At 53.9% G+C, this 19,922-nt stretch overlaps 1 protein-coding gene across 3 annotated transcripts in view; it reads left to right on the top strand.

Annotated features, from left to right (window-relative positions):
* The window catches only part of LOC115650746 (copine-5), a 197,947-nt gene that overhangs the window by 33,516 nt on the left and 144,509 nt on the right, over positions 1-19,922 (top strand). For all 3 annotated transcript variants that reach the window (XM_030561100.1, XM_030561101.1, XM_030561099.1), the window contains exons 4-6: positions 15,318-15,421; positions 15,880-15,919; positions 16,866-16,942. In XM_030561100.1, coding sequence (XP_030416960.1) covers positions 15,318-15,421; positions 15,880-15,919; positions 16,866-16,942 — 221 coding nt within the window. The remainder of the gene's footprint in view (positions 1-15,317; positions 15,422-15,879; positions 15,920-16,865; positions 16,943-19,922) is intronic.

The following is a 19,922-nucleotide window of genomic DNA, read 5'->3' as shown; positions in this document are numbered from 1 at the left end:
TCAGGGTGATATCTGTGTGCATGAGAAAGAGACCAGGACACTGCTAGACAGTGAGACAAGCCAGAAGGGACAGAGGGTTAGATCACTGCATTCCTGCCACCTAGTTAGTAACAGCAGAGCATCAGCCAGCCCTGATCTACTCTGCTGGCTTGGTGCACGCCTCTGCCCTTGTCACAAGGATACCTCTGCCGGGCTGAACCGGGGACCAGAGTGCTGCCGCTGACAGACCCTCCAGCCACCAGTGGTCGTTGTCTGTCCAGGCTTTGCTGGCAGATGAACCTGGGAGCTGTTTTTCCTGGTGATTAGCTCACCTGCCTCAGTGCACGGCTGTTTGGAGGCCAGCAGGCCTCTGGCTGGCTTCCCGTCTGTGCAGAGCCAGCGATGTGTGCGGCTTGGTCCGTGAGGAAGAGTTGGGTTCAGCTGTGTTTGCTGCACAAGCGGGATGAGTTTGAAGGTCTCAGCCAACTCAGATGAGACTCTTGCTACCCTGGAGCCCCAGGGCAGGAAACGCCTCCTGCCAGCTCTGCCTGGCAAGGAGACTCTCATCTCCCGAGGGTGGACTATGGCAACTCAGTCTGCGGGAGGCTCACAGTGCAGAGCATTGCATGGCCCTGGGTGGGCCACCAGTGCAAGCCCAGCACACCAATGCTCCTTGCCTTCGGCTAGACCCCTCCCTGCTGTGACGCCAGCCGAGGCATGCTGGGGAGGACTTTGCTCTCCTCTGCTCCAGTGAAGCAGAAGCCCAGCTCAAGGGATCCAGAGGGGCATTGCAGGGCCTCCTGGACAGCTGGGGAATTGACTTGGTTTCAGTGGCCCTGCGTGGGCGTGTCGGAGGTGGAATCTGGGAGCAGTGTGATTTACACTAGCACACAGTCCCGTTCACAGGCTGGCTCAGTCCATTCTTGATTGCTTCGTTAGCTGGGAAGTCAGTTAGAAGTGACGATTTCTTTCTCTTCTCCCCGCTCCGACTCCCTTCTCAGATGTCTGCCAGCCCACAATGGGCCAGACCCACTGGTGGGCAGGTGCCTCGGGAGTGAGGGGCACCCGCAGAGTTTAGGGGGGAGCCCAGGTCTGGGCTAGCAGGGGCTGCGGGTCGGGACTGAGGGGCACTGGCAGAGCAGCTGTGCACATCACACCTGTCTCTAGCACCTTTTCTCCTTTATTTTCATGAGCAGGAGAATCACATCCCACCCCCACCCTCAGCTGACAGTAGCTTCTCCCCCCATCGCCTGCCAGCATTGACTGCCCCCCACCCATCAGAGCTGTGGCCCTGCGGCAGGGGAGGATTGGACACACTCTGTGTGGGATGACATTAGCAGTGCACCCAGCTCTCCAGAGCCTTGGGGAGATCTGAGTTTCCAACAAACCAGAGAGAAAAGCAGGGCAGGGGCGAGCACTGGCTGGTCCACGTGGAAGAGGCAGCCAGGCGTGGGGAGTACTGGAAGGGGGCAGGCGATTCTGCCAGGCGCATTCAGGGACTTTGCTTCTCTGGCTCAACCCTGTCGCTTCTTTTCATTGTTATTTCGTGCTGCCTAGTTCAGCGTGGGGGTGAGCTGAGATCCAGCATCCCTTGTGCACTGCCTGTCTCCTGCTTGTGTTATACAGCCCTCCTCGGCAGAACCCCTCCTGACCAGAGCGGATGGACCCTGCCCCAGCCTTCCTGTACGCACCCTCCCACCTGTCTATCCCTTCACCATCCATCCCTCCTCCCATCCAACCATCCATTTCTCCATTGATCCCTTCCTGTACACACCCTCCCACTTGTCCATCCATCCATCCATCCATCCATCACTTCCTGTATGCACTATTCCACCTGTCCATCCATCCATCCATCCAATTATTTCTCCATCCATCCCTTCCTGTACACACCCTCCCACCTGTCCATCTCTTCTCCATCCATCCATCCATCCCTCCCACCTGTCCATCTCTTCACCATCCATCCATCCATCCATCCATCACTTCCTGTATGCACCCTCCCACTTGTCCGCCCTTCCTTCCATCCATCCATTCATCACTTCCTGTACACACCCTCCCACCTGTCCATCCCTTCACCATCCATCCATCCATCCTCCCATCCACGCATCCATCACTTCCTGTATGCACCCTCCCACCTGTCCATCCCTTCACAATCCATCCATCCATCCATCTTCCCATGCATCAGTCCATCTCTTCTTGTACACACCTTCCCACCTGTCCGTCCATCCATCCATCCATTCCTGTATGCACACTCCCACCTGTCCAGCTCTTCACCATCCATCCCTCCAATCCATCCCTTCCTGTATGCACCCTCCCGCCCATCCATCACTTCCTGTACACACCCTTCAATCCATCCATCTCTTCACCATCCATCCTCCCGCCCATCTATCTCTTCCTGTACCTCCCTCCCACCTGTCCCACTCTTCACCACCCATCCATCCCCTTTCACACCCTCCCATCCATCCATCTCTCCATCAGCCAGCCATCTCCCCATGCATCCATCTCCATACATACCCTGTCATGTCTCTCTATCCATCCCCACCTCCGCCCTTCTAGCCATCTAGCTATTCATTTATATGCCATGCTCCTCGCAGTGGTGTTTGCTGTCTTTACAAAGTGATATCAGCCCAGATTTGCACACTGGTCCGGATCCTCAACTGGGATTAGGGTGACCAGACAGCAAATGGATGGGGGTGGGGGTAATAGGAGCCTATATAAGAAAAAGATCCAAAAATCGGGGCTGTCCCTATAAAATTGGGACATCTGGTCACCCTAGCTGGGATGAACTGGCCTAGGTCCATTGACTCCAGCGGAGCTACATGGATTTACAGCAGCTGAGAATCTGGCTTTAGGACTTGTAACTCAGAAAGTAAATACAGCCACACTTAGTCTGGTTTGTGATTTCACAGGCTTCCCATTACTGCTGCAATGATCCTTCTGGTTAATTTCTGCCCTGCAATATAGTGTGTAAGAAGTGGCGCTTTAATGAGCGAACAAAAATAATCTTTGTGGTTTATAAAAAAATGATGAGAGTGGACTCTTGTTGGGTTCATTTTGTGTGCGCTGAGTGCCAGGCTAATGCAAACCAGAGCCCCACGTCACATTAAACTCATCACAATTAGAGCTGGGCGAAAAAGGGAGTTTTTGGTTCGCTGGCAGGTCTGAAAAGTATAAAAACAATTGCTGGGGGTCGAGAGAAAATGAAATTGGTGAAAATTTTCAGTGAGCCAGAAAGTCAGAAAAAGAATTATTTGGGGTTGAACAAAATGTTGTGTTTTGAGATTATTTTTAAAGGAAAATGGTAGAAAATTTTGAAATGAAAATTGTTTTGAATCACAAAGTATAACCATTTTGGCTCTTTTGATTTTTTTCAAGTGAAACAATTTGGTGAAATCAACACAAATTTGCAAACTGTTTTAGTTGCCCTGTTTGTGGTGAAAAAGTTTTAGGCAAAAAATTTCCTCCCGCTCCACTCACAATAGGGGGAAGCGCTCCCCACCTCTGCCCCGCCCTATTGGACCTCCCGCAGCAATTAACTGGAACCAAGTGAATTCTGGATCAAAGAGGTGGGTCTTGCATCTCACTGGTTGGTGTAGCTGGGAGCCTACCTGCCCTGTGTCCAGGTCATTGTGCCTTAGAGGTCGTCTACATGGGGAAATTTACCGACACAGCTTTCCAGGGTAACACAGAACACTCCATGTAGACATGCTTCTTCTGGAAGAGGAGTGTCCGGGGGAGAGATCTAGCCATGTAATTATAGCCGGTCGGTAAATGTCCTCACAGACCAGCCCTGATCTGTGGCTGTCCAGTGTCATTGCAAAACCCAACATGCTGACTACTCAGATTCCAGTAGCACCATCAGGCCCCATTGCGCTACAGCCTCCCAGTGGGAGGCCCGTCCCCAAGGAGTGGACAGCCTGCCTAGCTAAGGCAGACAAAGGCCGGGAGGAGAGAGAAAGTGACTTTCATAGATGCCAAGGCCAAGTGGGACCATGGTGATTATCCAGTCGGACCTCCTGTGTAGTGCAGGCCAGAGACCTGCCCCCAAACAATCCCTAGAGCCGAGTGTTTAGAAATACAGCTCGGCTGGATTTACAAATTGTCCATGACAGAGATTCCACCGTGGCCCTTGGGAGATTGTTCCAGGGGTTAATTACCCGTTTTAAAAAATCACCCCTTATTTCCTGTCTGAATTGTCTAACTTCAACATCCAGCCACTGGTGCATGTTAGACCTTTCCCTGCTAGACTGAAGAGCCCATGATCAAATATTTGTTCCCCTTGTAGGTTCTTACAGGCTGTGATCAAGTCACCCCATAAGCTTCTCCTTGTCAAGCTAAATAGATGGAGCTACTTGAATCGATCACTGTAAGGCAGGTTTTCTCATTTTTTAATCATTCTCGTGACTCTTCTCTGACCTCTCCCCAATTTATCAACATCCTTCTGGAATTGTGGGCACTGGACCTGAACACAGGATCCTAGCAGCAGTTGCACAATTGCCAAATACAGAGGGAGAATCACCTTTCTGCTCCTACTCAAGATTCCCCTGTTTATGCATCCCGGGGTTGCATTAGCCTTTTTGACTACAGGATCACACTGGGGGCTCCTGTTCAGCTGATTGTCCATCCCCACTCACCCCCAAATCTGTTTGAGTCTCTGCTTCCCAGGACAGAGTCCCGCATCCTGTAATTATGGCCGACATTCTTTGTTCCTAGATGGATGCATTTACATTTGGCCATAGTAAAGTGCATACGGTTTGCTTGCACCCAGCTTACCAAGCAATCCAGCTTACTCTGTATCAGTGATGCGTCCTCTTCATCTTGCTTAAGGTCCTGCAGCAGATCAGGGAGCGCCAGGAATAGAATCCAGAGCTCCTGGGTCATTAGACCAGGCCCTGCCCACTGCGCTTCTCAGCACTGATGGCTCGAGTTGCGACACTTGTAACGTTCTCAGTGGTGCTCGCTGTGGTCAGTCAGGCCTAGAGCACCCCATGCTGGTGGGTAATGGCATTATCCCCCTTGTACAGTCTGAAGCATAGCAAGGAGCAGTGCCCAGGTTACACAGCAGGTCAGGGACATGCCCAGCATTTCCTGTCTGCTTGGGCTGTGCCCTAACCACTACACCTCACTGTCTCCCTTTACCAGGGCTCGAACTCATGACCTTGGCTGTGCAAAGCAGGCACTTGGTCAACACCCCCCTGGTCTCAGGTGAGCTGCTGGCTCACATCAGTGGTAACCACTAGAGGGTGCTCTGCGTCATTCCAAAAGCGGAACAGATGGCTTTGGAGATTGAGTCAGCTGATAAAGTTCAAATTGGCTGACAAGTGCTTCCAATTCCCTGAAAATGAGCCTTAATTGGATAGTGTGTTTGGTGTCTTCAATCAAGAGAGTATAAATATTTCTGATAAATACCGAGGCTCCTTGGCTGATAGCAATGAGAACGCAGTGAAAGAATAAAAGCCGCTGTCATGAAATGAGTCATTACCTGGCTGTACTGAGTTCTAGAAGAAGACACCGTGTACAAGCAACATGTATATTTATTTCTCTGATGCAATTCAATGCACTTTATTAGTGGGAAAAGGGACACAAGTGTTGGCAAAGCTTAAATAGTGTAAAGAACTGGAGAGTATGTATAACACACTTCCCTCTAGGGGTGGAATCAGCTCTTCTCGGTTGGGTGTCATAAGCCCTACACTGCAAAAAATGAATGGAGATTCTCCTTTAGCCTAAGTAGGAGGGGCCTGTGCTCTTTGGAGAGGGGGAATCTGGGTGCTGTGGCAGTGCTCATTTGGCCATGGGTTCCTGACAGGAAATCCCTGGTGCTCTCTCTTTGGGTGGCAAGTTGCCACTGATCATTGGGAGAACCGTGCTGCATCTTCCATTGCCCCACCTGGCTGTCAATGTCCGAGGAAGGTAGCCCCTTGTCTGCATTTTCCTCTCACTGAACAGGGGAGTAAACACTTCATTTTCCGGTTTCCGCCCTGTGCAGCCCCACTGGTCATAGGTGGCCATTCCCCTCTGGATTTCCAGCCTGTCTTCTTGTCCTCCAAGGCCACTGGGTGGTCACCAGTTCTCTCTTTGGCCTGGGTCTGTACGTGCCATGCCCAGCCCACTGCCTGCGTGAGATGGGAGCAGAGACCTCGAGCAAACAGCTCCTTGCTTTTGCCTGGGTCTCCTCAGCAAGGTGCCAGCAGATGGGCTCAGATGCTCCATTGGTGACCTGGCATTTTGACAATCTCACTGCACACCTATCTCTTCGTTAGGCACCTAAATGTCTTTTCAAATCTGCCCCTCGAGCCCAGGGCTGGGGGGTTGTGTAGAAGGAGCGAGAAATAATAAACAAAGCACCTGGGAAGGGTTAATGAAGCTGTCTGGGAGAGAGGCTGTTTTTCTGGGGGAAAAGATCTAATTTTTCTTTCCAGTGTCATTCAGGCTGGTTTGAGAACTAACGCTGCCATTAATGTTCTTCCAAACCAGCCGTGACTGTGGGACGCCTCTCCCCATCCATCGGCTCTCGCTGCGTTCCGCCTCGCCAGGCGTGGAGAGTAGTGATCAGTGCTCATAGCACATGGCTGGACCTCGGGTGGGCGTCTCTTAGCTCAGTCTCTGCCTTGCACTGGAGTCAAGGCCCTTTGCCACAGTTTACCCCTGTGAAGGACGAGCGTACCAGCACTGCGCTGGCATTATTACATTACCAGCTCGCCCACCAAGGAGTAATGAGATGCGACGGCTGGAAGCAGATGCTGGACACATTTGACTAGAAATAAGGAGCACATTTTTGACGGTGAGGGTGATTAATGGTTGGATCAACTTATCAATGGTGGCGGGGGTGGAATCACGATGTGAGATTTTTAAACTGAAGTCAGGTGTGTCTTTCTCAAAGCTCTGCTCTGGCTCAGCTGCAGGCTCTAAGCTGGATGCAGGAATCCCCGGTGTGATGCAGGAGGTCAGAGAGGCCAGTCACACGATCTGTGAATCCCCCATGTCCTAGGGGAATGATGAGGTGTAACCGATTCCTGCGTGGTACCTGCTGCGAAGTGGTCCACTAACTGATGCAAAGGACAGGATGTCAGACAGGGTCTCACCCCGCAGACTGGGCGCAGACCTCCATCCCAAATGGGGACCATGTCAGCTGAACTTCCAGAGTCACAGCAACACAGCGCCCCCTAGTGTGGATGCAGGTAGACCGGTATAAATGGTTCAGTTCTTCCAGCACAGGAAAGGAAATAAGCGATACCTCAGCCCAGATCCTTCGAGGCGCCTAATTTCCAATGGGATCCTTTGAGGACCTGGGTTCTTGATACCGGTTACGTTGGCACGAGAGGAATAGCCAGGTTCTGAGGCCTCTCAGTGAATGCAGAGGAGGCTCAGCCCCCTGCAGTATCAGACACAGCCCATTTGTATCTGTCTGTATTGAAGCGATCGTGCTGAGGTTTCCTGTGCAATCCAGCTCTTTGGTGCTGCTGTATGGTGGGCAGCATCCCGAATGAGTCATTAACAGGCTAGCAATTACTTATGCAAATAAGGGGGGAGCAGCACCGGCAGGGGAGCTCACCCTTGCGTTACAATTGTACAAGGGTACGGAATAATCCATCACAGCAGCTGGATGCTCCCTCTGCAGCGGGTTCAAGCTCCTCGCCCAAACATCCCCCTGTTGCTCCAGTGGACTTGGATCAGGCCCAGGCTACGCTACCCATGGAGCCCACCCTGTGGCCCTCAGGGAAAAAGAGGCATCAAATAGTAAATAGGTATTACAGCTGCTACTGACCCTTGAGGGGCTGAGCATTCCATGAGCTCAGCACTTTACAGAAACAGGCCTTGCTGGCATTCAGCTGTGATCAAACCCTCCCGCTTTTGCCTCTGTTGTAAGTTACACTCGAGAGAGCAAATAACATTCAGTACAGACTAGAAGCACTAGTAGTGCATTAAAATAGCCCATCGTCCTTAGGGGAAAATCCTGTGGCAGTTGGGTTCTCTAGTCATTTTATAGGCCTATAGAGAAGTGATCTGGCTCTCGGGTTTTGGAAAGACCCTATAAAGTTCAGCATCAGGGATGGAATTGGCTACTCACATCTATAAACCCTGGAGAAAGGGTTTCGCTTCCTGTTCAGTTCTATAGGACACGCCTTTAAAGGGATTCCCCCTCCCCTGCTTGGCCAGGTGGTCGGTGTGAGCAGAGACTGGATCATGGCCTCTGAGCACCTACATGGGAAGAAGATTCCCAAGGCCATGTTGACATGGGGAAATCACCCAGCATGGCTAGTGTGGAGTAACCTGTTCTGGAATAGTTCCTATAGGCTCTTTCTAATGGATTTGCCCTGGTTTAAGCAGAAGTTCTGGGCTCAATGCAGGAGTCGCTGGTGGCGGGGCTCTGGCCTGTGCTGAGCAGGAGCTCAGACTGGACAATCACAGTGGTGCCTTCTGGCCTTGGGATCTAGGACTGTCTCGGGGCTTTGCTCTCCTGGGCTTGTCTCTGCCCTCAGCACAACGTCAGTGGGACTCGCAGCTCGGTGTCTGCTACACATGCTCAGAGCAGTGGGAACAGCCCGCTCCCACCCCCTTCAGCCTGAACTGTGCACTTGCCCTCAAGAGAGATGTCCCCTTTGCCTGGGAAGGAAGCTGTGGCCCTAGGTGCGGACGGTGATGGAAATGCTGCTGCTGTGATTAGAAACAGGTCATGCCAGTGCTGGCAGCCATGGTCCAGAGATAATGCTGCTGAGCTCACGGGGGGTGGAGGGGTTCTGCACCTCACATGGCCCCAGGATCAATCCCTGGCAGCCCAGCACTGGGGTAGGCTCCATCTGCCTTGGGCAGTGCTGGCCTGGCTGCTTGTGCCCCTTGGCAATGACACCAAAGTATTTTCCTCACACACACCCCTCCTCCCCGTGCCCTGGATCTGTCCTTCTGGAGCAAGAGCCATTAATATTTCTATTGCAGTTACACAAGGCTTTGCCTGTTCAGAGCAGTTTCTCTTGGAGGAGTGGGGGGCTGAACTCATGGATGGGGAAACTGAGGCACCGAGCAGGTCTGGGGTTCATTCAAGGTCACACAGCCAGTCAGTGAGGAAGCTGGGAATGGAGCCAGATCTCTTGACCTGCAGCCCTGGGCTATAATCACTGGACAACACTGCCTCTGCAGGGTGACCGGACTGGGTGGGCACAGTGCAGTGCAGGGCTCAGAGACGTGCATACAGCTCGGAGGAAGCCCATGGGAGCTGCAGCTGTATGGCCGGGGCAGGATCGGGCCCTCATTTGGTCCCACTCCCCCTCGGCTCGCCAGGGTGGGTCTGGCAGGGTCCCAAGGGTCAGCAGCAACTGAAGGGATGCCTGGCAAAGCCGCACCACATCAGCGCCAGAACCTTAAAAGCACTTCAGCTGGGCCTGGGGTGAGCGCATTAGCGAGGTGCGGGCAGGGCGAGAGGGCAGTAGCCATGTGGCTCCCAGCCAGGGGAGTCTGGCAAGATGGGCGGACTGGAGACTGGGCTTTTAAGATTGGAACACTTGGTTTTCCTGCGAGAGGATTGCCAAATGGCTGTGTGCATGCACACGTGTGCCTGAGCAGTGCTTGCAGTGCTTGTGTGTGCAAGTGGCCTCGCAGGTGGGCCAGACAGAACCTGGCTTTTAATGAAAATGTCCTGATTTCTTTCAAGAATTTTTCACAGAAAATACCCCCCATTTTCCAGCTGGGGCATTAGGAGTCAGATGGGTGGAGCTGGCCCAGGCTCTCCTCTGCCCATGACACTGCCCACTCCCCAAGCCTCTGTATGCCTAAACAGCCCCTCCCAGGGCTCCCGGGTGGTTCACCTAGACACCTAGGCAGTGCTCATAGCAGAGGTGGAGCTGTCCCTGGACTGGGCCCCGCCATGCTGAGGCCATGGGCATGGGCAGAAGAGCCCCCCGACTGACTTCCAAGGCACCCAGCACCACCTTGAGGCCAGAATTCCTGCTATGTTGAGCCCCCCAGATTCCACTGGAAGTTGCAGGTTCTCGCAGCTCTGAAAATCAGAAGCTGGCCAGCTGGTGCCCCCACCCCCAAGTAGTGCCACCCCCAGGGGCTCCTTGGTAGAGGCTAAATCTCACCCTGCCCTAGATTCAGGCTTGTGCTTACCTTTACCAGGCCAAGGTGGCCCTGCCTTCTGCTCACAGCTGTGGGGATTCTGAAGCCGTTGGAGGTTCGATCAGGGCACACTGGGCACCAGGCCCTCAGCTGCAATGTGGGAAAGGCCAGCACAGACTCAGCCACTGAGGCCTGCTCTAGGCTAGAGTATTCGGTCAGCTTGGCTGCATTGCTCAGGGGTGTGTAACAGTTCTTCTGTCACCCAAGCTGCTCTCTCTGGAGCCCCTCACCTGTAGCTAAGCCCTGTGTCTTCCTGGGAAGTCTCCCCTCAGCATTCCAGCCAGGTCCAACCCTCTTTAGCTTAGAAAAGCAAATGCCGACCCCCTCCCCCAGGCGCAGCACCCAGCATCTGCCTCTCCGTCCCCACCACATGCCCGGAGCCCGGATTCGGCTCCAGCAGTCCCAGGCGGCTCAGAGGCCCGGTTAGCGCAAGCCCTGCAGACCTGGCCTCAATAGCTGAGCCAAGTGACAGCTGCGTGCAGGTGACACACTTTGGTGGGAGGAAAGGTAATTTCAGAGCCTTGTCCGAGACAATTGGCTGGCTCGTTAAGGCCCCATCAGCAGCAGATTGTGCAAGCCGAGCGGAGGAGGTGCTGGGACAGTCAATGGGGAGTTGAAACTCTTCATTTAACAGCGAGTCCGCTAGTTCCTCTCCTTGGAACAATCCTTGGCTCCTCAAAGGCACTTGGGCCCCTAACTCCCATTGACTTCAGTGGAATGTAGGAGCCTTTGAGGATCTGGGCTGGGGAGACTTTCCACTGACTTCCCTGGGGTTTGGCTCAGGCCCCTGGCCAGCCAGTGAGAGCAACGGCAGGTGCACAGGCAGAGACCATGGGTCTGAGCGGAGTGCTAACCATGGCCCCAGCTCTGATTGGATACGCACTAGCTCAACTGCCAGCTATGGGCTGGCTGCAGGAATCCCTGGATGCGGTCAGACTAAGTGGGCAGAATGACCCCTTGTTGCCTGAGCAGACATGACTCTTGAGTGGGTCACTCATTTTTCTGCATCGGAGGCTACCAGCATCACTGGCCCACTGGGAGCATAATTGTCCGGGGTCACCAGCAAACTATCAGTTATCCCCAGTGGTACCAGTTATTTCCTATCGTTTGGCCTCACCCATCCTCAGGCAGCTGTCATGGAGCCATGGTGGTTCTTGGTCAATACAGGGACTGACCCCTGCTCACCCCTGCCAGTGAGGCTGACCAGATCCTCAGCAGGGTAAATCGACATTGCTGCATTTTCTGGGATAGGGGCAGGGGGATTTAGACTTGGCGAGGGTCTGGCCAGTGTTCCTGCCCCAGGGGAGGAGAACCCAGAAGTGAAACTGACTAAAGAAAAAACATGAAACTGATCAGTCCCCTAAGGAGGAAGCAGAGAAACCTTGAAAACAGGAGAAGCTAGATTTACACAATTCATTTGCATACTCACAGGTGTTTTTAATATCTGTCCATCCATGGTATTTCTATTCAGCCCATCACTGCCAGATCTCAGCACCCCAAGTCCTTTCCCCACTCTGCCCTAACTCACTGGGTGACCCTGGACAAATCACTTTCCCTTTCTGTGCCTCAGTTTCTCCATCAGTAGGTCTGGGTTAGTGATACTGCACCTGCCTGTGCCCCAGGGGGAGGGGGCTGTGGGGGTTCTGATGTGTAGTCCAGGCCCCGGTGGGTGTAAATGGACACAGTGCTATGGAAGGTGATGATGCTTTGCCAGTTTACACCAGCTCAGGATCTGGCCCAGCATGTGTATTTTACTCAGGAATTGGGGTATTTGCATTGTCATCTTGACACCCCCCTGCCCCCGCCCAAGGATTTGCGGATGGAATCACCTTGTTTGAACATCAGGGATTCACTGGAGCAGCCTTCACCATGTTCAAATGCCTCAAAGGTCTCAGTGCCCCCGCCAGAGACTGGGGATCAACATGCCGGCTGGGGATCGACGTGCCGGCTGGGAGCAGAGCAGGGCACGTTACTGCATTGTTAGCCAAGAGCTTTCAGGATATTAAAGAGTGGGCTCCACAAACAACCTGTGTGTGAGCACTAGGCGGGGTGGGAATCCCATTAACCTTTGCCAGCGCCTGCCGCAGCCCCAAGGGTGCCAGGAAACACTTGAGCAGGCTTGGATGTCCCTGCCAGAGGCAGCATCAAACAGGAAACCCAGGGACCAGCTCTAGCCACTCAACTCATGTGGCTGCTGGGCCAGGGGGGAAGCCCCACTGCCCCAACAGAAGACAGCAAGGTCTGGGTGAGAGAGTGCTGTTTGATGCCTAGAGCCTTGGGGTGATTGCTGGGTCAAGGAGAGGTTTGCCATTGACTTCATCAGGGCCAGGAATTCACTCTGGGATCCATTCCTGGCTCTGATAATGACCTGCTGCGGGACCTTGTGTGACAATGTGGTTCTGGTGGGACCCAACTGAGAGTGCCAATTCAGGACAAGTCACTTAAAACAGGGCAGTCACAGCCCAAGGCTGGGGTTTTTCCACCTCTAAGGCAAACCAAACTCGCCAAAGAGGACTTTGGTCTCACCCCACTGGCTAACCACAAGCCACACAAACAATTCCCTTAGACACTCCAGTCTCCCAGTATCACCACCAGTCCCACTCGTCCTGGGAATGAATGGTTATGAAAACCAACACTCCAATAAAGAAAAAGGTTCTCTCGATCCAAAAGAATCAAGCCCCAGACCCAGGTCAATATACATATCAGATCTTACCAACAAATCACACTGTTGCCAATCCTTTAGAATCTAAAAGTTTATTTATAAAGGGAAAAAGGTAGAGATGAGAGCTAGAATTGGCTAAATGGAATCAATTACATACAGCAATGGCAAAGTTCTTAGTTCAGGCTTGTAGCAGTGATGGAGTAAACCGCAGGTTCAAATCAAGTCCCTGGAGTACATCCCCCACTGGGATGGGTCATTCAGTCCTTTGTTCAGAGTTTCAGTTTGTAGCAAAGTCTCTCCAGAGGTAAGAAGCAGAACTGAAGACAAGATGGAGATGAGGCATCAGCCTTTTATCGGCTTTTCCAGGTGTAAGAACCTCTTTGTCCTGTGACAGATTGCCAGCACTATTATGATAGGTCTCACACTCTCTCTTCTTTGGGCAGGGGGGGTTCAGGGCACCATTTCTTGCCTCTAAATTGGAATATTAATTGCCCCACTCTTGTCCTAGAGGAGGGGAGTGGAGAGGGAGGGACCTGGGCCCATCCTTTACTCCAGGTCCCAGCCCAGGGGCCCTGAGAATAGTGGTGAACCGCTTCCCCTGGGCTACTTCCCTCTCCTGCCCTTCAGCTTGTGGAAAGCTTCCTGCCCTCCCTCTGCACAAGCCAGGTGCCCCTTACCTAGTGTCTAGAACTTAGCCCACTGCAGCACTTCTCCAGACTATCTTCTGCTCCAACACCAATCCTTCCTACTCCTACTCCCACACTATCTGATTGAAGCATGGGTTTTTATCATGTAACTGACTGCAGGTGCTCTAGTTAATCTATAGCAAACTTTCTTCCCCTTACAGGGAATAAGGCTCCCTTCTAACCCTCTCCTGCTGCCCTCTGGCCATGCTGTATCACAGTTCTTACTGTGGAAAATTACAGCAAAATGGAGTCTGGAGTCACACGGGCAAGTCTCTGCATTCTTTGCTGAGTTACAAGGTGTATCTGCCTTCTGTCAGTGGGTCAATGGTCCTTAATGGGCCATCAGGCCGGCTAGGCAGAGCTAACACCAACTTGTCTGGGATGTCTCCCAGAAGCATAGCATAAGTTTGAAGTACAGACAGTATAGAGCCAGTATTCATAACTTCAACTAAAAATGACACATGCATACAGACAGCATAATCATAACCAGCAACCCATAACCTGGTCTTAGACACCTTATATGACCCCCTTTTCATAAGTTTTGGTGCTACAACAGGTTGGTTGGTTGCAACCATGTTCTGTATGGTCCTAGATTATATCAATAACATCACACCTCGGTCAAGTCATTTCCCCTCTCTGGGTCTCTGCTTCCATTCCCACCTTCCTGCAGTCTTGTCTGTTTGTGCTGCCAGCTCTGCAGGGCGGGGACACTCTCTGGTGTGCGTATGTACAGCCCCGAGCAAAATGGAACTCTGGTCCCAGTCGCAGCCACTAGGTGCAAAAGTAATGCTGCTGCTGCTGCTAAGGGCAGTGAATCTGCATCCCTGACGTCTGTGTGTGCCCCCCCGAACACATAAGCACTGTGTCCCCAGTGTGCACTCGGGATGCTGCTACATGCACAGGTGGGCCCTGATGACCAGGGTGCCTGAGAAAACCCCGAGTTCCTCCCCCTCTTTTCTGAGTAGGACCAATGTGCTGCTGGCATCTCCCCACTGGAGAGTGGAGCTGAACTCCAGTTTAGATCACACATGACATGAATGTGAAGTTCTTGAATTCTTACCCCCACTGAGGGGCACCAGTGGAGCTGGGGGTGGGGGAGCCCAGGGGCTGGGATGGCAGGGGCTGCAGGTCGGGAGTGAGGGGCACCAGCAAAGCTGTGTGTGTGGGGAGCCTAGGGCAGGTATAGCAGGGGGCTGTGGGTCAGGAGTGAGGGGCATCAGCGTCTCTTGCCAGTTCCAGGATCATGCCCCTGGTGTCTTTTTCCCTTTCATTGACGCTGCTGCTGGCTCTGGCTCTGGATTCTCTCTGAAATGGCTCTTGGTGCAGACCTCAATCCCGCAGCCTTTAGTACTAGCTGCATGCACACATGGCCCCCATGCCTATTCTGGGCTTTGTCTTGCCCTGAGAAGCTATGTATTTGCAGCTGGTGGGAGAGGTGTGCGAGTCCACCCAGCTAGTCTGTGCTCAGGGGGACACATGACATATAATTATCAGCTGCTTAATTGATGTGCCTTGGGGCTTAATCACAGAGGGTCCTGAACTCTCTTCACGTGGGCTCTGTGCCAGGGCAGCTGCCTGCGCCAGCACCATTGTGTCGTGATCCAGAAATTAGCAGCTGGAGACACCAAGAGGTGCCTGCCCCCTCGATGAGTCTCTCTTCCCCCAGTCTCTGTTCCTCCCTTCCTGTCTCCTAGCGTGCTGGGTTCTCCCCTCTCCTGGCTGGGAAAGGTCAGAGGGGTGGGCAGCTGCCAGCTCTCAATCTTAGGCTTAGTCTAACTGTGCCCATTAAAGCCCAGAACTGGGGTCCCTGACTCTGCTCCTGGGGTGCTCCTGGGCCCCGAGGACGCCACCCCAGCTAACTAGCGTCTCTCACCCTGCAGTTTGGCAGGACCGAGGTCATCGACAACACCCTGAACCCCGACTTCGTGCGCAAGTTCATCCTCGACTACTTCTTCGAAGAGAAACAGAGCCTGCGCTTCGACCTGTGAGTGCCAGGGCCGGCCCTGCAGAGTGGGGGGGATGGGAGGCTCTGAGGGGAAAATGGCAAATGCTGCATCTCAGGGAAGACCCTACAATAACAACCCCACATGGGCACAGTGAGAGACTCTGCTTGGGGCTTTCCTCAGGTGCTCAAATCCCATCCACATTCAGTGAGAGCCTGTCCTGACAGCCTGTGTGACAGGGCCTGGTGCATGGGGGGGAAACATCCCTGTGTGTATCACGGTCAGATCTCCCAGCCCTGGACTCTGGAAAGTGACTCCCTAGCCTAGCCCACAGCCTGGGTGCTCCTGTGGAACATGGGAGACCCCGGTTCAAGGCCCTGCCCCCAAGCAGGAGGCCGTGCGCTGCCCCAGGAGCTGCCTGGTGGTGACGAGGAGTGCCAGCCCCTACCGGAGCGGGGGCTATGGCCATGCGTCATGTGTTTTTTCCTCCCCCCTGCAGGTACGACGTGGATTCCAAAAGCCCTGACCTCTCGAAGCATGTGAGTAAGAGCATGTTCCCTGTCCCCCTGCCCCGCCGAGAGCTGCTCTCATCCCTTCTGCCCTGCCTCTGTCCAGCTTAATGTCCCACCGGGGACCCGGGCTGCCGAGAGTGAGAAGCTGGTTCCAGAGGGACACACCCAATGGCTCCCCAGCCCATGATCCCTGGGGCATGGGCACCAGAATTTGGCTGAGCAGGTGCCTGGAGTCTGAGAGTAGAGATGGCTCTCCATGGGGGGGCAGATGAGCTGTCTTGTGTAAATAGCCAGGCCATGCCAGGCTGCATCGCCAGCTTCTCAGGGCACTTCCCACTTGCAGCAAGGATTGTCCTATGTGGCCGTGTCATTGCCCGGGCACAGGGCCCTCAGACGTGCCCATGGTGTGGCTGCAGCCTGTCATGCTAGCCAGGGGTCAGCAGGGGAGCCGGGAGTCCGTGGATCTGCATTTGGCCCAATCTCATCTGTACGTTTACACTGAGACCCCAGGCTGCCAGTAAGATTCAAAAGGCCCATTACTAGAAGCATTAATGGGAAATCCCAGTCGCAGAGCTTTGTGACACAGGCTTCCTAGTAGTGGGGCAAGAGATGCTATGACCATCCTGGGGTGGTGGGACTTCCTGAGTTCCCTCCTCGCACTTCCTGCTGTCTCCATGGAAACCCAAGATGATTCCCCCTCCTGCTGCAGATAAATCACTATTTGCATTGCAAAATTTCGCCATACAAAGAGCCAATTTCCCAGATGCCAAATGCACAAACATTTTCCCATCTATCCCAGGCTGGAATTCTCCCCGGAACACCTCCCTTTGGTGCAAAGGTGCCTTTGCCCCGTGAGGACCCATTCTCACTAAAACTGAATGGTTTGCTCCTGCTCGAGCAGGGCTGATGTGTTGAGGGGTCTGGGTGGAGAATCTGGATTCTTGATGCTCATCATGGTCCTTTACCCTGCCAGGATTTCCTGGGCCAGGCGTTCTGCACACTGGGGGAGATAGTCGGCTCAGCAGGAAGCCGCCTGGAGAAGCCACTGACGTGAGTGCTGGGAGCGTGCAGGGCAAAGGATGCGTGCGTGTGGGGCCAGCAGGGCAGGGGCAGGCGGCTTGGACCTTCATGGTGCCCTGTGCTGCTCAGTGTGGGGTTTGAGCTCCAGGGGTTAACAAGGAAGGCAGCTCAGTGGAGTCACTCCTGATTTACATGGGGGAGAGCAATGTCGGGACCACGCCCAGTGGGTTACTCCTGGTTTACACAGGTGAGTGCGAGGGGAATTGGGCCAGTGGGTTACTTCTGGTTTACATGGGGGTGAGTGTGAGGGGAATCGGGCCAGTGGGGTTACTCCTGGTTTATAGGGGAGTGAGTGCGAGGGGAATCAGCCCAGTGGAGTTACTCCTCTTTACAGTGGAGTGAGTGTGAGGGGCATCAGCCCAGTGGGCTACTCCTGGTTTACACGGCAGTGAGTGCGAGGGGAATCGGGCCAGTGGGCTACTCCTGGTTTACACTGGGGTGAGTGTGATGGGAATCAGGCCAGTGGGCTACTCGGGTTACACCCCGTGGCTGAGGTGGGGACCAGGTGCTGTGTTTGTCTGTACCGTGTAGAGTCAGGAACAAGATTCACAGCCACTGTGGAGTGCTGGAGATGGGATCGTACAACATCATCCTGATGACTCTCCCCTGGTTCCCCCCTTGCCTCTCATTCCCTGAGGTCCTGATATGATCAGTCCAGAGCCAGCAGGTGTTTTCCTCCTATGCCTGGCCTCTGGCGGGCAGGTGAGGCTTTGCTAGCTTGGGCAGCGCGAGGCTGAGAATGTAAATAGTACCAAGAAACTGAGGGCTGGCCTGTGTCCCCTGCTGTAAATCCAGAGCAACTCGGGTTCTACTGCGCTCGTCCACCTGCCCCTTCTCTCCACGACTGCTGGCCCAGCACCACCAGGGCCAGCAAGGCACCTTGGGAATGAGTCAGTATCAGCTGCTCTGGGGGGGAGGGGGGAAGGATGGGCCAGGGGTTCACGAGCCCTGAGTCCTAGTGCTGGCTCCTCCCCAAACTCCCTGGGTAAGTCACTAGCCTGGCTGCGCTGTGCTCCCAGCTGTGCACGGGAGACAGTGCCCTGCATGAGGGCTGTGCGAATTCTTACACTAGAGAATAGAGGTTGGGAGGTACCATGGCGCTAGGGGCCAGCGATCAGTCGCTAGGCATCTATGTGGGGATAATGCAATTCCCCAAGGGTCACCGTAGCAACCTCTGCTGGATTTCTGGGCATCTTCAGCCACTGAAAAGGACTGTGGTGTTGAAAGCCAATCTAATGTATGCTGTTCACTGCTCCTTGCTGATGGAGAAAGGAGACCTTGAGGGGGGTGATATGAGGTGTTTGGTTTTTTCCCTTTGAAATCTTGGGAATGTCAAGCCTGGCTTTCCCAGCTTTTGCAGGATATCTCCTCAGGGGACCCAGAGCTGTGGATTGGGTACCTGAAACTGACAGAGCAGCAGTGCCAAGACATTAACAAAGATCACTTTCTTCCAAGTATTTCTCAGGCATTTGAGTTAAATACCCATTAACCCCTCAAAAAACACTTCGACCAGCCTGACCAGCTATCCCTTCTCCCCTCAGTGGCCGAAGTTTCATTTCCTTGGTACCTGCAAAGTCATAATCCTGCTAGCTTTCCAGCCATCCCGAGAGAGCGCCAGGCAAAGCTGAGTAGGGTGGATGAGACCTGAGTTTCTAATGTAACAAACAAACAGGCAAATCTTTTAGAAAACACTTTTCAGACCTTCTTTGTCTGATAGGAAGTGCCCAACTCCCCCGTCGCGGACCACCCCAGGGCTAATAAACCAACTCAGACAGCAAAGTCATTCTTCCTGGGGCCTTTCCCGCCCCTGCACAGCATCAGTGGAGCTGGCAAATGCCTGGTGCCAGGCTGGCATATGGAGCTGACAGTACTGGGGTGTCAGTCCCAGGTGGAGCAGGACCTTGCTGACCTGTGTCGGAGGCAGGAAGCATGTGTGGCTTGCTTTGAAATGGGAGGTGGGACTGGTCTCCCCAGCTGTGCCCACCTGTCCATCACAGCAGAGGAGGGAGAGCCCTGGATATCAGCCACCCGCATGAGGCCTGAGAAGCCTGCCACCCGCTGCTCCCTGTGCAGGGTGGATGTGTCTGGCACTGGCTGTCGCTCTGCTGCAGGATATCCCTCCGAGTTTCCCTGCCCCTCCCCAGGCCTGATGGACCAAGCATAGGGCTGTGTTGCACCATGAAGCACTCTCCTGGCCCTAGATGTGCAGGGAAAGAGGGGCCAATGGGCAGGACCTGGCTCCAATTCCCTGCTCAGCCCTGGACTCGCGTGTGACCTAGGCAAGTCACCCAGGGTTTGTCTCCGTTTGACCTGCTCACGCCACCCCCTGAAAATAGCAGGGTGGCTCAGGCCAGCTGCCCACGTACTGGCTCAGCTGGGATTGCAGCTCAAGCAGAGCTGGTGTGGGTCTGTCTAGGCCAGCTGAGAATGCCACCTCCCCCTCAGTCTGTCTGTGCTAGACCCCCACGTCTCCAGTGGGGATAACAGCTCTGTCCTGGGGCACAGGCTGGGGGAGGGGAAAGATTGTGACCTGCTCAGATACTGCAGTGACTGGGACAGTGGAAATACCACAAGCGGGTGGCCAGGTCCTGAGATGGACTAAATCCGTCTGGCCCCTCAGAATCGGTCACTGATTGCAATGGACCTGCCCCCATTTATAGCTGGCCCCCACAATCCTGCTGCCATTCAGGGAAGGGGGATCTGTTTCCCTGGAGAGGAGCATTTTCCATTTGAAATGCCCTGGATGGCTCAGCGTCCCCGCTGCTCCCAGCAGCCCCAAGGGACCCACAGATCAGACCCAGAGGATTGTCACGGTGCTTAATAAGAACAGTTCTGGGGAGCGGGGTGAGGCAGAGAGGGGGCTGCATGGCAGGTAACCTCATTTAGCACCCGCAGCTGGTGCCGGGCTGGAGTTACGGGGGAGGGAAAGGAATTTCTCTCATTTTAAGGC

This window comes from Gopherus evgoodei, chromosome 4 (genome assembly GCF_007399415.2).
Source record: "Gopherus evgoodei ecotype Sinaloan lineage chromosome 4, rGopEvg1_v1.p, whole genome shotgun sequence".
NCBI classification, from domain to species: Eukaryota; Metazoa; Chordata; order Testudines; family Testudinidae; genus Gopherus; species Gopherus evgoodei.
Note: the sequence above shows the minus strand (reverse complement) of the source record. Positions and strands in the feature narration are given on the sequence as shown.